Source organism: Glycine max, chromosome 13 (assembly GCF_000004515.6).
Source record: "Glycine max cultivar Williams 82 chromosome 13, Glycine_max_v4.0, whole genome shotgun sequence".
In the NCBI taxonomy this organism is placed as follows: Eukaryota; Viridiplantae; Streptophyta; class Magnoliopsida; order Fabales; family Fabaceae; genus Glycine; species Glycine max.
In genome coordinates, this window is record NC_038249.2 from 39773099 (window position 1) to 39792469 (window position 19371).

Consider the following 19371-nt stretch of genomic DNA (forward strand, 5'->3'; position numbering starts at 1 on the left):
TCATCTTATCTTCATCCAACACAACTGTATCTATTCATGACTGAAGCATCTTCAATAGGGATTTTAGAAGAGTTTCTTAAGTGAAAAACAGTTTTTTATTGGAACAAATCTATATGGTAAGAAATTTTTTTAATAAATAAGATATATATCTTCTGCCAGAAATTATTTTTTAATAATAAAAAAGAATATTTATCTTATACATAACTTCATAATTAAAAAAAATATAATAGTGTAAATTTCTTGAAGTTTTTTAGAATTTCTTACCATTAAAATAAAATTATAATATGAATATGATACTTTAGAGTTAAAGAAGGAATGTGAAAATAAAAAAAAGAAATAGAAAATCTGTTAAAGATGCTCAAAGTGCACGGCCGACAGAAAATCTGTTTTCCTTTAAAATGATGAAACTTGTCATGTTCTCCTTTCGTTGTACATGAATCACTTATCTACACTTAGAATTGAAGGACAAAAAATGAGAGTAGAGAAATAGAAAATTGTATATTAAAAAATTCATTTTATTTTTTAAATAACACGAGTGTAGGATCGTTGAATGTTGATAAAAAAAATATAAAATCCAATGACGAATGATGACACCAGAGATATCCGATTGAAAAAGACAAATATTGACACATTTTTCCAAGTTTGGAGAATAAAGTTTTCAGTTGAAGAACAACACTAGATCCCTCGGGAAACATGTGGAATGGCCACATGTAGTGGTTATAATTCCAAGTGACAGGCTCCACATGGTGAAATTATTTAATTGAGTTATTCAGTCTTGCAGAATTTTATAAATATGCGTAATTATATAAAAAGTTTTGCAGGTTTGTGAATCTAAGAATTTTGTAATTAGTTTAACTTTATTTCAATAAAAAAATCATCTTAAAAAATGAAAAAGTGGGAGTCAACTTGTGGAAGATCTCTCTATGACAAGTACATGCAGGAGTACTCCTATTCACAAAGAAAACCTTAAGCCTAGATAATGTGAACGTGGTTGGTAGGGTGCACAGATTCCCCTAAAAAAAATATTCACGATGACAACTGATTCTTTTTTGAAGGAATGGCAGCTGATGCTATAAGATTAGATTATTAAACTTGAATTTGCTGCATTTGTTTTCTCCAAAAGAAAACAGTTTGTTAAAGAACTACCCTGAGTCAATTGGACAGATACTAACTCTTGAATGATGTTGCAACTTAGCCCTTTTAACTTTGTGAGTATAACTGTTGAACTAAAAAATAAGCAAGTGAATCTTGTTAGATTGTTTCACTTTTTAAGTAACTCGAAGTGAGCCAACCTATATGAGCTTCTTTGGCTCACTTTGACACCTTGGATAATGCTGCTCTTGAACCCTTGTCATTTGTTCAAAGTCTGTCCAACCACCACTCATTGATAAAGTTCACTTTATAAAAGGTTTATCATAAGATTGGAACTTTAAGCATATAAGATGATAATTCCAGCGAGGATATTCTCTGAAGAAAAAATCTCCTATTCTTGAATAATTCTTGATTGCAGACGTAAAATAAAACTGTTTGAAATGTATTAAGGTACAATTGTCTAAATCTAGTGCATATTGGTCTGAATTAGACCATGATTGTTTATTTGTTTTCTTTATACTGTTTTAATAGTAATCTTATAGCCACAGTCCCCTATCTAAGAAGGTAGAAGTTTAAATAGTCCAATGTTGACAAATTTGTGTCAATACTGTTATTATGTTATGGCCTAAATAAGAGAAATAGAAGAAGAAACTAACAAAAATATACAAGGTTACTTAGGTGGGTGAACTAGATTGGCCATCTAAGCTCAAGTTGCGTCTCCTTTTCTTACTCTTCTGCCTAAGTATCTCTTTGATTTCTTTTTCTTTCTTATCCACAAAATAAATTAAGTCCCTGAAGCTAGTAGTGCTTCTGAAAAGCCTTTTACCTTTAGTAGGCCTATTTGGTGAAGTTTCCTCGTCGTCTTGCTCGGGTTCTGGGCTGAATTTTGTGTATTGACATAGCACTCTAATGGAGAATGCAACCAAAGCAAGGAGACATGCAATGCCACATATAAGAAAGAGACCCCAGAAGCTACTCAGAGATAGTTTATTTAAATCAGCATCATTATCTGGTGCAGAACAATCATGTTTCAAAAGCCATTTATCATGGATCTTTTGCAGGTCACCATTCTCCGAGAGTTGAAGAATGGCGGTTGACATTTCAACAGCAAGGGGAGAGTCTCTCTGGAATGCCTGTCATCATCAGGGTATCAAATATGAGAATAATATACTGTTGTGTGAGGTATAAACATAGAAAGCATACTAATAGAGTCACAAAAGAAACAACTTCAATAAGTACATGAACTTAGCTCAAACCCTTTTAAAAAGTAAACTAAATTTAGATGCAGTATTATAAGTATTGCTCTCCAATTAAAATACATGCGTCTGATAATTTCTGCTTTCATTTTGATAACTAAAATCGACGCCGATTTTGATTAGAAAATAGTATGAACAATATTCTAATACAATTCTGACACAAAATAAAAAGGTTATTGGATGAAGATATAGAAATCAAGTTTAATTTCAACAAATTGTTAGCCAGTGTAACTTTATCAATTAAAATCATCTCTAGTATGACTTTTAAAGAAGATATCATAAAAGATAACAAGCTTATCATCTATGGTGATTTATTACTAGATGATGGTTGTAATTTACACCATCAAAATATAGACTATTTACTCAGAATCTAAACTATAGACATGAAAATAAAGATACTTACGAATCCCCAACCACTTTTAGTGAACTCCTGCCCAACGGTTCTGACCTTACAGTTGGTACTTGACATTAATATTTCAATATAAGGAAGCTCATCAACAACGGCCACAACCCCTCCATCTTTTGGTCCTTTCTCGAGGGCATCAATATATGCCTCCATATTTTTCAACGTAACTATCCTTGATGGTTGTATATTGAGTTCCTCTGTCAAATACTTGCGTGCAAATGACCCTTCTTGAATTCCAATTGGTTGAGTACCTGATATCAAGCTGTCAATGCCTTCAATTTGTGATGACAGTTGCTGCACTGTGAGGATGGATGTTAAACTAGCTGTGTAGCTTGAATTGATAATTAACACCACAAAAAGCCATATGATTAGCACCAATCTCCCAAGACCACTCACTGTGTTCTCTCCTGCGCCAGGTCAAAACAGCAAAGTGGGTCACAAAAACGTTTGCAATGTTATGTGTCAAACAAAATAAGGATATTCACAAGCCAAAATTGAATTTATGTGAATGAGAATTTGTGGGGCACGTACTGTGTGAGAAAAACATTGTTGAGAAACTAAACCTGCAAAATAGGAACTTATCTCAGCAAAATATGTTAATTAAAGTAAGCCATGCATCTCCTAGTACTAGACATGCTATGCTGGGGTTGGAAATTCAGAAAGGAACTCATTTTTCCAAGGCATTTTAGAAAAGAATAAAAGAAATGAGTTGAAGGTATGAAATCATATATTAACCTCAATTCTAACTAATAAATTACACTCTCCTATTCAATAGTTACAGTATGCTATGATATTGAAGGTTGCGATGCCAAAGACACACTTTGTCACATTCCAAAAGATTAAGCTAAAAAAGCTTTCAAATGGTCAGAACATACTAACCAAAAGACTGTCATGAGTTGTTTCTTCGGTCTACCACGGAACTCTGGATTGTGCCGGTGCTCAAGAATCCATACAACAGTTCCCACAAAGATAAAAAAGGCACCAGTAACACACCACATTTGAGCAGTGAAGGGCTTGAGGAAAGACCAAGGACTTGATTTGGTCTCCTTGACAGGAACAACAACAACCAGCCCTGATTCCATATAAGGTTGAGTAAAATCCAAAATCCTTGTCCTGTTTGGGACAATTGTAACATCACCAACAGCTGCATCATAGTTCTGAAGAAGTAAAAGGCCAAATTAACATAACTATTAGAATCTGAAGAGACCTCAACCAACCCTGGAAACACAAGATAGTGTTCCACAATCTAGACACTACATTCAAAGACTATCCACAACTGGAATCCATATGAGGCTGCAAACTAGATTTAGAAACTTACATTTAGTGCAACCTGACTTGCAAGGTCATCATAGCTAGGATTTCTATTACCAGGTCCAAATAATATATATTCTCGCGGGACAGGATAAGGCAACAAGTTTATGGCAGCTTCAAAGACATCAATGCAATAGCCTCTTACTCCAGGAGGGTTCTTGTCTTTAGAAACAAACTCCTTGTAGCTTACTCGGTTAGGAACTGCTATTCTCAGTGGCTTTCCATTGTTGGGGAACACCCAACCTCTTGGTTTAGCTGCAGTTTCTCCAGGCCATATAACACCATACAGTTGCTGACTGCTTGTTGAAGTGTTAGGTGGTTTCTTATACAAAATTTCTGGAGTCACAACTGAGAGACCTGAGTAATTAGACCAATAACCAATTCTGCGCATTCCAGAACCACCAATATTCAAGATATCATATGCTGGATGATTTCTATTCCTTTCAATATCAAACTGAACTGTTCCAGTCAGACCAGAGAAATTGGTGCTCAAAATTGTCTCAAGAAACGAAGGGCCATCATCAAAAACACGAAGCGATTGTAAATGCAACATGCTTCCATTTGTGTCGAGCAACTTAGGGTCAGAGGAGAAAGATACGACACTACCTTTTTTGAGAAAAGCATCAAGAGCACGGGCTACTAACCAAACAGTATCATATGCATACAATGCATAGGAATTGAAGCTTGGAGTCTCCTTGGTTTTTAGTCTCTTCATCCTTGAGAGAAAACTCTTCTTTTCATTAGTATCGGGAGTGTGATGACGCAAAACCAAAACCCCTTGTAGGAGGTTCATTGTGTTAGGATCAACTGGGTCTAATGAATCAAGTGTCGAAGCAAGTGCATCGCTTGCAATCCACACATAGCCACTGTTCATCATTCCTAGCTTATTAGCAATAGTGAAGATATTCAAAAAAGTTTCAGGATTAACATGAAGAACAAAGACCCGTGATTCCATTAAGTTCACTCCATTTAACAAGTCACTGATGTCTTTCTTGAGCGCACCAGGAGGGAAAGCAGCCTTGTAAGAGATCTTGGCACGTTTCTTTGACAGAGCATCTCCAAGTACTGTAATTCCATTCCTTCCATTGTCATCATCTACATAAATGGCTATTACCTCCCTCCATCTGTAGTAATCAACCAAGTCTGCAATTGCATGCATCTGATAGTAGTCACTTTGCGTGCTGCGAACAAAATATGGGTACTGAAGGGAAGATAGAGAAGGGTCTGTTGCCCCAAATGAAACAAGAGGGACATGGAGTTCATTGACAACATGAGAGATGACATGGGCTATTCCTGAGGACTGTGGACCAATGGCAGCAATCACTTCATCCTCCATCAACTGCAAAGCTACATACATGATCAAGAAAAATCAATGAAGCTTTGTTCACTTCTTTTTCACACACATGGGACTATAAGAGAGAATCTGCAAATATAGTCTACAGAAATTCTTCTCTAAATTCTGTCCCATTAATTAATAGCTATGCAAATGGCATAATGTGATGTTAATGAATGGGATTTGGATCAGTTTAGATAAACTTCTCAACTAGTACTTACTTACAGAACAAGAAAATATTAGATTAAATGAATCGGACTACTATAAACTAAAACTAATTTATATACCTCAACTTCTGAAGAAGGCCAATGGAAGAACTTCTTAAAAAGTTGCAATACATAAGTTGATGAGAGAAGTTTGATTCATTTTATCTTCTTATTATTTTCTTTTATAAGTACTTATTCTAGGCCTTTGTTCAAAATTCAGGTTTCTGTTCTCTAAATGATTGGCTATCCACTGACTTTGACACGAATAGGACTGTGATTATGTAGACCTAGATGTATTTGGAACCTAACCTAGTTTCGCAGCAACAAAACCAGAAGCATCAGGCATTTCACGTGCAATGAAACACACAGTACTGCCTAGCAGATTATGATTTAGCAAGACTGATAAGAAAGCAAAGTTATTGTGCAAGAAACTGAAGGATACTCTTGAAATGAAACACACTCAAACATGGCAATTCATTAAGTTACAAAATTGATCATAATTATACACAGAATGAAACATACCATGTGAAGAAGCGCGAGGACAGGAAGATTATATCCATATTGCCTGAATTCTAAGAGCATGTTTGCTGATCCTTAATTTTGAAGAAACAATCTTATTTTTAAGTAAAAAGATGACCCAATAAATTAATCTAAACAGGCACCGAGTAATAAAAAGGCAATGGACAAAAGCAAGAAGTCTAATTTGAAAATAAGAATTTTCCTCAAAAACAAGACCTCAAATTGAACAAAGAAGCAGCATCTTAGTAGCTTCATAAATTCAAGTTTTGGCAAATACCTTCCATTGTTCCAACAAACCCACTGCAATTTGTATCATGTAAAATAACTTTCAGCTGAATGCCAGGGAGAACACTCGAATCAGCATTAACATCTTCGAAAGCAGCCATAAGTGCAGGTTTTGCCGATCTTCCAATTATAGAATTAAGAGTAAACAGTGCTCCAACTCTTAAAACTCTTGGTGCTGAAGAAGTAGTAGAGTTTGTGATGGTAGTTCTTGTCCTTCCCACCACCACCTGTGCGGGAATCCACAAGAACAAAACCAAGAGCAACAACACCCTCCCCTCAAACATTCGTCCATGCCTTGTGACCCACAGCACCTCCATTTGCGAGAAAACCCCTTAAAGTTCTTCAGTTTAAAGCAGATCAGAACTCAGCACCTGCCATATGCAAACCATTTCAGCAGCAGCAGCACAAAGACAAATATGAGAAGGCAAGAATCATCATAGCTGGAAGGAGCCAAAGACCAGAATATTTTGGTCTTAAAAGTTGAAATAAACTCATTCCTATTCCTAAAGAAAACATAACCCCCCTTCAGATATCCACTTACCCAGATGGAAAAATATGCTGTTATCGTATTCAAGTACTTTAGATTTATTAAATATACATGCTTGTAAAGGTATAATTATAATAAATTGCTAATAATAAGCAAATCAAGGTCAGAAATCCAAGGTGAAAACTACCACTGAAACCATATAAATAAGGTTGATGTGTTGGTGAGTACAAGACCCATATATATATACTTAATATATTGAGAATATCGAGAAAGAAACAACGATATTATAATAATATAACATGATGCAAGAGAACAAGACATAGCGAGATAAGAGTATCTAAGATTACTTACCGCAACGCCAAACTTAAATTTATCAAAGCTTCCCAAGTTGCAACAGTTTTGAACTCTTTGTTATATATGGTAGTGGAGCATGTGATTGAAGACTGAGATAGCCCACTTCACTAGCCAAAAGAATGAAACAGTTGTGTTTCAAGGTGAAAGCAAAGAATCATAGTCGTTTTCAAGACTAAAGAATCAAGCATTCTCTTCTTCTCTCCACGTTAACTTCATCAAGTGTGTCACAAAATCTTTGTCTTCTCGTGAGATAACAGCTTTTCAGTTGTTGGGACTGTTATTTCGTGAATCACATTTTTTTTCTCTTAATGAGAAAAGGCGTAGTGACGGTAACGTTGTTTGTGATGGTGACGGCATAGCTATAAAGATATATCAAATTTCTATTTTTATATGGTAATATTTTTTGGTGCCACATGCTTCTTCTGCTGGCTAGTGGTGCACACTGTCTAGAGGGACCAAACATATTCAAGATGTCACAAAATGGCTATAAAAGGAAAATCTATATATTGTATGTCGCTTATTTACTTGTAAATGCTATATAAATTTTAAATAAATGATAATATAACAAATGTTAAAATACTAGACATAACTGAAGTGTAGGTAAAATTAGAATAACCAAAACTAAAACTAATTTGTGCGATTACGAAGGATAGAAAAGCGACAGTAAGTTACAATAAAGAAAAAAAAGCAACAATAAAGAATATTTAGAAAAAAAATATAATATAACAATTAAAAATAAAAATTAAAACCTTGTAAGCTAAAACAAACATTCTATTTATAATGCATAAAATTTGAAATGCAGTTTATAGAATTACCACATTAATTTCTATTAACTTTCATGTTGTACTCTGTCAGTATTTTTTTTCACTGTTAGATGAACATTTATTGACTTTGCATTTATATAGTGTTGTGAATGTCAAACTTGGTGGTTCAGTGAATGTGAGAAAATTGGAAATTAGCTAGCAGAAGCAAATATGAAATGGTAAAAGAGAAGAAAAGATTGAAATTCTTCCAACCTGCGACCACTTCTTGGGTGCATTAATTGCACAAGTGTAAATATCCTCTGTAAAATGACGGATAGTAATCACAATGGAGTGCGGACAAGAAATTATAAGTCATCCACACGTCTTGAGAGAAAAATAAAGAATCTCACACGGAGTTTCTCAAGAGAAAATTAGTGAGTCAATAATAATTATTCTTGTAATTTGTATTTGAGTACTAAAATATACTTTTGGTCTTTTTAGTCTCCTATTGATTTTATCAATGATTTTGATTATTCCATTAATTAATTATTAGTTGATTATTCATGTTCAAACGTTAATTCTAAATCCTAATTATAAACTCTAATACTAAATCCTAAGCTCTCTCACCCATAAATCCTCTGTCTAATATTAACTATGTACATAAAATTATTTACATGAAAAGAAAAAAAAAAGCAGTGGAATCTATAAGAACTTAAACAATACTCATATATTTTAAAATCCACGTCATTTGACAGAATCAATATTACATTAAATATTTTAAAACTTCTTAATTGATACTTTGTGAAAATACTATATAAGAAGAGTGGATGAGTAAAGAAAGATATAAAAGGTATATTATTAAGTTATCTAATATTTTAAAAAAAATTAACAAATTAATTATATTTTTTAATACATGTGATAAAACTTTAAACGTCATATAATTTAATGGAGTAAAAAATAGATAATTGAAAAAAGTTATTTACTTTATCGGTCACTATTTTTTCAACAGAGAGCATTACCAGCCGTTAGGAGTGTTCGTCGATTAAATCATTAAATTAGTTCAGATTTAAGGTAAAAATCAATATTGAATTAATTATAATTAGTTTAGTTCAAAATTAAAATAAAAAATCTATAATTACCCATTAGTTCGCATTTAACTTAAAATATCAAAATTGAATCAGTTATAATTAGTGTAACTCAAATTTAAAATAAAATAATTAATTAACCAAAATAATCTGAACTAATTTATTAGCTTGATTTAGTTTGTTGAGTTCATTAATTAATCTGATCTGATGAAAATCTCCTACCATCAATTTTTAATAAAAAAGCTCCCAAAAAATTAATAAAGTTCAAGAAAGAAAGAAAATGCGTTGAGATGATATTTAATTAATGCATAATTTATTTAATGGAAAAAAACAAATTATTAATCCTCATAGTCCCTAAACTTTTATATCTTCTAATTTAGTCTTTAAACTTTAAAAAAAACTTATTTTTAGTTTTTTTTTTTTGTCGTGAATCGTAATATTTTACTAACTGTGTTAACTTGTGCGGAACGTGATAAATTTACACATCATTTTAATTATTCAAAAAACATATTATTTGTCACATTAAACATAAGTTAGTAAAGATCATGTAATGAAGGAATAAAAATATATTTTTTTTAACATTTAAGAACTAAATTAGAGGATATAAAAATTTAAAGACCAAAAATAAGATTTGATAAAAATATAGAGAATAAAAAATATTGTAAATATTTTTTTTTAAAAAAAAAAAACTTTCAGACATTGCTAGATTCTAGTGGACGATACGAAACCTTCTCAGTTCACCAATTCAGGATAATCGTGTTTACACAGCGCAATTAAGCTTGTTCCACTAAACTTTAGTTGATTTAACAAGTGTTTGATAGTTATCCATTTAGATATTTAATTATTTTTAAATGTTTAAATACTCCCTCTAATCTTAAATATAATTTTTTCAATTTTTTTATCTTTTTATACTGTAACACTTTTTCAAAGTATTAATTATTTGTTAAGACAAATATTCTTAATTACATTAATAAATTGTATATACTTAAAAAAAGAAATATATTATCTCTCTTATAAAGATTAAATGAGAAGACTAACTTATATTAATTAATTAAACGTGAAAGTAATCAAGTAAAAAAGGAAAATTATGAGTCACAATAATTTTAAGGTTAATTTTGATAAAATAATATAAATTGTTAATAAATTTAATGTTATTAATTATCTTTAAGGGTGTTAACTAAATAAAAAAGTATTTTATTTAGACAAAAAGTAAAATGTATTATAACGAAAAAAATATTTATAAATTATGAGTTAAACATAAATATTTCATAGTTTACTCTCAAACCTTCAAAGAATGTGTTACACTTATCATAAATTTTGGATGAACTTTAAACTTATTTACCATGTAAGAAATGTTTAATAATGTATTTTAAGGGAATTGATTCCTAAAGCTTTAATGTGTACTTCACACATCAATTTTAATGGCTGTAACATGTAAAGCTGTTTAAAGTTATTTTTTATGGGAGCTGTTTAAAGTTGATGAAGAACTAAGTGTATAATTTATTTAACTTATGTTCATCTTCAAAATACTTTTAATCAAGATCTTTTTTCAGGAAGCTTTAAAGAATAACAATTTCTTTAAAAGTAATTATTGTAAAAAAATGCACTAATGACAGTCACTCCCATCCAATAGGTTTCTAATCTAGGGTATCCTTCATCTTTTTCTTTTGCTTATTCGATTAGAAGACATTTATGTGTAATGTCCCTGCTTTTTAAAGTAAAGTTAATTTGTACATTTGCTAAGGACACAAGAGGTGGGCTACATGCTCACAAATAAATCGACTTTAAACAATCCCGACATGGATCCATTTTCAGTATTTGGGGAAAAGAAAAGCGGAAAATGACGGGGGCACGTTCCAATTCAATAATTGAAACAGAGGGGATAAGTAGATAACAAATGCATGGCGTAGTATAAGATTTGTCAAAGATCTATTACTCTCTTTTTTTCACCAGCCATAATAAATATCTCACACATATATAAGAAAAACAACTAAGTAAATTAAACATCCTTCTTTCATCGATGATTAAATTAGGCAACCATTCTCTTTATTTAAAAAAATATTTGTTTGTCTCATCCATATTAAATCTTTGTTGAGGACTTGATTGCTTACTTTTAGTAAGATTTCTCTCTAATGTTGATTTTTTTTAAAAAAAATCTCTATTTATAATTTTTTTTATAACACTCAATTCAATTTTTTTTCAAATATTTCAGTTTAGTTTTATTACGACCAACCCAATATCTTTTCTCTTTTGTCTCATTTGAAAAGTTAATATATACATGTGATCCAATATGAAATATGAATACATTTTTAATTGGGATTTAAACCTTGATTTGATTTGTTGAGTTGTTAGAACTAATTTTTTTTCTAGTAGATTCAATCGTTTGCTGATGCAACTAATTTTGAACTTCTACTATTAAATTTATAATTTTCGGAAAGTAAAATAAAGATTTTAGAACAAATTAATATAGTAGATGTATTTAAAACTTCACTTGTGTTTGTTTGAAGAAAGTAAGTGCTTTACACGTAAGTTCGTGATGTGACCTTGAGGGATTGCAATACGGCAGAAGTTCTTATGACTATTATTATGAAAAAGAAAAATAAAGTTCTTAATGACTATTATGGGGTAATCACATCTGTTTACATCTAATGAGATGGTAGTAACAATAGAGTCAGAAGCAATTAGGCAAGAAAAATTAAACTAATATAAGGTAATATGTTATACGTGTGAGAAACATTATTATTTGACAAAAGGGGAAAAAAGATGAACCAATTTGTCTTGTCAACAATAGGCAGAACTTCAATTAGGTAAAATTGAAGTCGCCGGTGGGGACTCATGTTGTTGTCTACATTCCAAAATAATTTCACAATTTCCATAGCTTTAGTTGTTGTCCCAAGATTCCCCCACAGTCGTGCTTGATGCTAAGTTTAACTGTTTGGAAGTCTTTGGCTCATCTGTTTTTAGAATTAAATATAAGAAGTTTGCTATAATTAACCCTAAAATATTAAACATACTTAAAATATAGTTATTATAAAAATCAATAAATTTAATTTATATCATAAATTATAATTAAATGATAATATAAAATCACTTTATACTATAAATACATAATCTATTTTTTTTCTAAAAACGAATGTATAGATTAATTTAATAATAAATTTATATTAGAACATGCATTTTTTATTACGTGTGAAAATTGACTTTTCAATATTTAAATAAACAGGCAATTAATACATGCTAGAAGTACATATCCGTAAGGTCCTTTTGGCTAGGGAGGTGGAGTCCAATTTTTAGATCAAGTCGCAAGTATTTTACGTTTTAGCAGTTTGTACGTTCTGAAATTTTTGTAAGAAATTAGAAGGATCAAATCATTAATATTAGATTCATCGAATTAATAACAAGGAATGGGATAGCAGCTGCCAAAACTTTTAGTCATGGAGAAGCAAAATAGTAACACAGGTGTATAGATCATTAGCACTCAATTTTCACATATTACAATTGATATGAGTAACCATCTTAAGCATCAGGACTTCTATTTGATTACAAAGACTATGATAGAAGAAAAAACTAGTACTACAAAATAATGTACAAGACTATCATTATTGTCACTATACAAAGATTTATTGCTATCAGGTATCATATAAACATCTTAAGCAAACTACCCAAATGACAGCAGTTTACTGAAATCTACCAATTTGAGCCCTTTGCAACACAACCATAATAATTATCTCAGTTGGGGTTCTGATGATTGTCACATTGAGTGAACATTTTCTTGATGGCCTCTTCCTTCTCATCAATGAAGTTAAAGAAGTTAACAACAACCTGGGAACAATGAATGCCTGATGGTTCTGGGGACGAAGAAGCAACATTCTTTTGTCTTTGTTTGAAGCGAGCGTATTGGCGAATCATTCGCAGAAGAAACAGCGCAAGTGCAACAAGTGAGACAATGCCGCATGAGAGATACAGACCCCAAAAGCTAATCAAGTGAAGCTGGTCAGGCTTGGAGTTGCTTGTCCTATCTTCAGGACAACGCATTTTACAGAACCACTTCTCATGTATCTTACGGAGATCTCCATTCTCGGAGAGTTTCAAAATTGCTGTAGACATGTCAAAGGCAAGAGGAGACTCTCTTTGAAAAGCCTGATGTGTTGTTATAAAATGTCAGGAAATGCCAAGTATAATATAGCACATAAATAAATTAACTGATAATTTTCATGTGTCCAGTGTTCAAAACCAAATGGCAAAAATGCAGTTCTGGATTGTTGTATTAGGAAGCACTACAGGCCATATCAAGAAACTCTTTGGATCATATAAGAAGGTTACCACAAAGATAAGCCTTTGTTCCAAAATATAGTTCTAATAATTTTGAAAATCATACATAGGAGAAACCTTTTGTAAGAATTTCTCCCATTGTAAAACATACTTCCATTTAGTCTGGTTAAAAGATATAATAGGCATGTTGCTTCTAAAATCTATATTATTATCACTATTATGGGGAAATCTGGAGCACTTTATTTGAATAATTAATCATGAATACAAAATATCTAATCACTTACAAATCCCCAACTGCTTCTGGCAAATGGCTGTCCAATAATACCAAAATCAGTTTCATTTGACAGAAATAACTCAACATATGGAAGCTCATCAATGATAGCTGCCACCCCTCCACCAGATGGCCCCTTCTTAAGTGCTGTAGCATATTCCTCGGGGGAACCTAGGGAAATAAGTCTTGATTTTGATACATAAAGATTATCTGTCAGATAGTTGTAAGTAAATGATCCTACTTGGAATCCGATAGGCCAGTTACTTGCAATCAAGCTATCAATTCCAGTGATGGGCGATGAAAGCTGCTCCACTGTAAGAATTGAAGTCAAGCTTGCTGTATAGCTAGCCGTGATCACCATCAATAGAAAAAGCCAGACTATCATCACCATTTTAGAAAGTGAGCTTACGGTATCTTCCTCTGATTTCATGACAAAGTGAAAGATTATCAGAAAGCATAATGCAGATCCCACAAATATCATTATTCACCAATATAATCATGAATGCCAGAGAAAAGATTCCTAACCATTCATGTTTTCATATGTTGATTTTACATTTAAACTATACAGTATTATGCAAATGGATGCAAAACTGAAAGCAGGGAGTCAATATAACAGGTTTATATGTGCATACCATAAGTAAAAAATACAATGGACTAGCATTCTTGCATGGCAAAACTGTTAAATAAAGTTTTTATGTAAATGTTACATATATGTACTGTGCAAAACTAATGTTGACTGACAAAATAAACATTAAAAAAAAGCACCAACAAAATAAACATTTTCACGACAAATTAACAACTAGCTGTTATCTATCTTCTAGAGTTTACTATTAAAACTTACAAAAAGAAAGTGGACAATGGATATTAGCTGACATATTATTTGGTTGACTCATTTGAACCCATGGATTTTACAAAAAGTAAATTATATGATGGCCTTGAGAAAGAAAAAGAAAAGAAAGGAACTATTAGACAATGGAGCCAAATGTTTTCTTACGATTTTTCTTAAACAATGTTGAGAGGCTGAACCTGAAAAGCAAATGACAACATGGAGTTAGAATCTACAACACAAGATCAACACAGCATCTACTACTGCATAAAGTTTATAAACTAAGTGTAAAAAGGTAACAAAATCACGCTAATAATAGTTCATCAGAAAAAAAAAAAATATATATATATATGCCAAATTGCATAACTTAACTAGAAAGGCTTACATTAACATTGTCAAAAGTTGCTTCTTAGGAGGACCACGGAAGTCATTATTGACTCGGTGCTCAAGAATCCATATAACAACTCCAACCACCAAAAATGATGCAGCAGTAGCACACCACATATCTGCCGTAAATGGTTGGAGGAACACCCAAGCATTTGATCTTGCTTTGTTGATAGGAGCTACTATGACAAGGCTAGAGGATGCAAAAGGCTGAGAAAAATCCACAATCATTGTACGATTTGTCACAATTGCAATGTCTCCAACAACTGCATCATATACCTAAACCAAATTTCAAGCATATCAAAGTTTAAAAAAACAAATAAAATTCAAATAAGTAATAAATGTAAAGTAGCCACCTATATAAAGCACCTAAGAATTATCAATTTATCTTATATTGGATAACACTGGACAACAATGAACAGAAACAAATAATGCCAATTACAACTTTTCAATTTATTTTCCCTTCTTTTTTTCACATGCAATATCCACCCAAAAAAAACTACACAAAAACAAAAAGAAGGAAAGGTAAAATTGAGCAGACGGTTGAGAAAGCAAAAACATAATATTATGTCAGCCATCTGAAATTTTATATGTAGCATAACTGTTTTTCCGTAAAACACAGTCTGTCAACTTATAAAAACAATGATTAACCCATGCTGAGAATATCTCCTTTTTCATTGTGTATCACTTACATTTTCATCAACCATTTTCACAAGTGCGTCATAATTGGGATTTTCTTTGCCATTCCCAAAAGGCTTGAATACAAAAGGAACTTCATATGGGATAAATTCTAGGGCTTTTTTGAAGACATCGATGCAGTACCCCTGAATTTGATGACTATCTGGCAGTTCAGTTACGAATTCAACAAAACTTGCTCTTTTTGGCACTCCAATTCTCAGTGGCTTGGTATTATCAGCAATTACCCAGCCACGAGGTTGATCTGTCACTCCACCTGGCCAAATCACTTTGCCGAGCTTCTGATCTTGGGAAAACCTGTTATATTTTCTTTTTTTAAGAGCTGTAGGGGGTACAACTGAAAATCCTGAATTATTAGACCAAAAACCAACACCAGAAATTCCCATCTGATTGACATTGATAATATCATAACCACCACTTACAATACTTCTGTCAGAATTAAAATGAAGTTGGCCACTCACACCAGTAAAATTTGATTGTAACAATATGTCGACAAGATCAGATCCACCAGCAAAGATTTTGAGCTTGTCAAGCAGAATACCAATTCCTACCGTATGAGATAAGTTATAGTTATCAGGAAGCGAGAAGGTAATATTATTATGTACTTTGATGAATATATCAATTGCACGTGCAACTGCCCAAACTGTGTCATAAGCATAAATTCCATAAGAGTTCAAACCAGTATTTGCTAATCCTTCTTTTTGCATTTTTATCCATCGAGAAACAAAAGCTCTCTTTTTGCTGGAGTCCGGAATGTGTTGACGTAGACCAACAACCCCTTGGAGAACACTGAAAGAGGTCTGATTCACTGGAGATAATGAATCTAGTGTAGCTGAGAGCCAATCTGTGACAAGCCAGACATAATCCTTGGCCATCATTTGAAGTTTATGGGCAATAAAAAAAATTCTCAATCTCGGATCAGGGTTGACATGAACAACATACACACGAGGACCAACCACCTTGGATTGATTGAGCAAGTTAGTGATTTCATCCAAATCAAACTTAATACTTAAAGGCAGTTTATAAGAAATTTTCAATTTCCTTTTTTCAAGCTCATCACTCAAAGCAGATAGTCCATTTCTTCCATAATCATCATCCAAGAATACAACAATGACCTCTTTCCATCCATGAAAGTCAATTATATCAGCCATTGCAGTCATTTGTGCCAAGTCACTTTGCGTAGTTCGAATGAAGAATGGAAACTGGAGGGAGGACAGGGTTGGATCAGTGGCAGCATATGAAACAAGAGGAACTTGGAGAGCATCAGCAATTTGAGAAACCGTGTGAGCTACGGCAGATGACTGCGGACCAATTATGGCTGCAACCCCTTTCTCAAGTACCTGAAAAGCTGTATAATGAGAATATTTAATTCAGATAATGTAAATTACAGGTACCCCCAAGTTTAAATTTGGAAATTTCACATCCAAATGTTCCAATGGACAATGTTTGTGTACTGCCTGACCAAGATAAGGGTCGGCTATGTGGGTCCTTCAGCAGACCCAGCCCTAAGAATGCAGCCAAGTAAGTCTTTAACGAGTACAATATTCAAGCCAAGTTCACCACGGCCAACACTGCAGGCTGACCACTGCAGCTATCTTATTCTACTACACAATTATTACAGGGCCAGAAAAATCTATAAGTCTCAAACCCATAGGCCTAGAGCAAAGAGATTCTAGTGTTTTCTCACATGTGACTAAGGTGCTATAAGCATCTCCGCCCCTCGCATGTAAGAAAGGCAACATACAAACCACCCCTTGAATAAGGTGGGAACCAATAGAAGACGGTTAGAGAATACACTCCATAAATAAGCTTGCTGAGGTTTCTTGAGTTTTTAACTGACTTTAGAATTCTCAATGAGTGGGTTCTCTAGCATGAACAGTTGATAAAGTAATTATAAAATCAGTGCATCAAAACGAGGAAACAAAACATGAACTGTAACCTCGGAATACGATAGGCTGTCGCTAGAAATCCAAATCATGGCACTGTATAATCATCATAGAAAACGATGCTGTATCATAATATCTAAAAAGCCTATTTACCAGGGACGATTAAAAATAAAATTGAGGTTAGCTGAGAATTAAAGTAACAAGTCCGTAAAATCAGAGACTAATAGAATTCAAGCTTAAACTTAGAAACAGCAAAAGGGCAGGGATTTATATTAATAGTTGGCAACTCTAACAACAATAACAAAAAATAAAAATGTTATGAGGTTGAGGGTCGGCACCTCCAATTGATCCAAGAAAAGCATTGCACATGGCATCCTTCATAATCAAGTTGAGTTTGGTTCCCATGAGAACTGTGGGGTCCTCATTGACATCAGAAACGGCCATTTCCATAGCCGTCTTCGCAGCTCTACCTATGATAGAATCGAAAGAAAAAACCGCACCAATGTTCACACTGGCAGGCCTTCCGCTGTGAGCAACACCACATAGCCAAATCCATGTCAGAAGGTGCAAGACCATAAATTTCTTCATGTTTGACCCCGAATTTCAAGTCAACCCACAAATTTCTTCACCGTAAAGGCCCGAACTTGCCGACGCCCAGTTTCCGAAAGCGCCAAAACATGGTTGAAATTGACGAAAGATTGCAAATTTATGGGTGCCCAGATGAGTTTGGTTGTAAAAGCAGAAGTACAACGGTGCCCTGCAGCATAAAGTTGTTCAGGTGAAGTCTAATTGAGAAGCATTAAAATTCAACCCAATCACTGCCACTGATATAAAAGAAAGGTGCCATTCCATTCCAAGAGATTATATTGAATTAAGGAAGATTGGAAAATGATGCGCATAATTAGCCTATACTGCACAAGTCCTTCCAACTAGATTTTAGTTTTTTTTTATTACCATCAAATTTCATATGATTATTTGATAAATATTTTTGTTATTAATTTCTCACTAATTTCTAATTTTTTATATTTTAATTATATTCTGCAAAATTAATTAGAAGTCAAAAAATTAACTTATTAGATTTAAAGTGCTCGATAAAATTAGTTATTAAATTAATTAAAAAATATAAAATAACAGAAAAATAATAATATCATCATTTATTTAAAAATGATAAAAAATAAATAAATATATTGAAGAAAAAAATGAAACAAAATATAAAAAATTAAAAATTAACGTATGAAACAGTGTTAGAAGCTAAAAAAAATATTTATTAAACAATTAAATGAGTTTTTCAACTAATAAAAAAATTAGAAGTTTTATCGAATATAATCTTTCTTTTATTTTATCATCAATATATGTATTCATTTTTTGTTGTTCTTTTTTTTAATAAATCATAATATTATTATTATTTTTGTTATGTTATACTTTTCAATTATTTTAATAATTAGTTTTATTGAACACCTCTAACTTAATAAATTAATTTTTTTAGCTTTCAGTTAACTTTATATTTAATTCCATTGAACATAACCGAAAGAGAGAATAAGAAGATAGAGAGAGAAATTTTATCAAAAAGTATTAATTATTAATTTTTGTTAACAAAATATTGAAATTATAACTTTTTACTTATTTCTTTCTTTCTTAATTTCTCAATCAATTAGCAATTTTTAGAATTTTTATTAACATACTTTTATTGTTATTTTGCATTTTTGTCTCAAAAAATATATTTATCTTTCATTTTTTTATAAAAGAGTTTTTAGATAATTATAGAAGTTAAGAAAGTTGATTTATTTAGTTAATAATGTTAAATTTCTTAATATTTTATATTATTTTTTAAGAACTATCTTTAAAATTATTAAGATGTATTATTGAATTATTATTATTTAATTGAAAAATATATGAAAAGAGAATAATAGTTATAGAATTTCTTTTATTAATTTACGATTAACCATCTTTTTCAATCTT

At 32.1% G+C, this 19371-nt stretch overlaps 2 protein-coding genes across 5 annotated transcripts; both read right to left on the reverse strand.

Moving 5' to 3' along the window:
• Window positions 1-1559: 1559 nt before the first annotated feature.
• LOC100783715 (glutamate receptor 3.4) lies at window positions 1560-7542 on the reverse strand. Of its 3 annotated transcripts, none has more exons than XM_006594835.4 (7): window positions 7247-7542; window positions 6401-6779; window positions 4073-5412; window positions 3634-3911; window positions 3286-3317; window positions 2752-3161; window positions 1560-2225 (listed from the first exon to the last, which is right to left on the reverse strand). In XM_006594835.4, the coding sequence occupies exons 2-7, from the start codon at window positions 6723-6725 to the stop codon at window positions 1767-1769; spliced, it is 2844 nt and encodes a 947-aa protein (XP_006594898.1). In that variant the 5' UTR covers window positions 6726-6779; window positions 7247-7542; the 3' UTR covers window positions 1560-1766. The 3 variants fall into 3 exon arrangements, with proteins under 3 accessions (XP_006594898.1, XP_040864394.1, XP_003541945.1); XM_041008460.1 differs by lacking the exon at window positions 7247-7542 and adding an exon at window positions 7083-7220; XM_003541897.5 differs by lacking the exon at window positions 7247-7542 and adding an exon at window positions 6950-7109.
• A 5006-nt stretch (window positions 7543-12548) lies between these two features.
• On the reverse strand, window positions 12549-18301 carry LOC100784247 (glutamate receptor 3.7). Of its 2 annotated transcripts, XM_006594834.4 has the most exons (7): window positions 17751-18291; window positions 15523-16874; window positions 14832-15109; window positions 14615-14646; window positions 13862-14040; window positions 13634-13791; window positions 12549-13217 (listed from the first exon to the last, which is right to left on the reverse strand). In XM_006594834.4, exons 1-7 carry the CDS (start codon window positions 17998-18000, stop codon window positions 13166-13168), a joined length of 2301 nt encoding a protein of 766 aa, XP_006594897.1. In that variant the 5' UTR covers window positions 18001-18291; the 3' UTR covers window positions 12549-13165. The 2 variants fall into 2 exon arrangements, with proteins under 2 accessions (XP_006594897.1, XP_003541946.1); XM_003541898.5 differs by having other exon boundaries at window positions 13634-14040; window positions 17751-18301.
• Between the last annotated feature and the right edge of the window lie 1070 nt (window positions 18302-19371).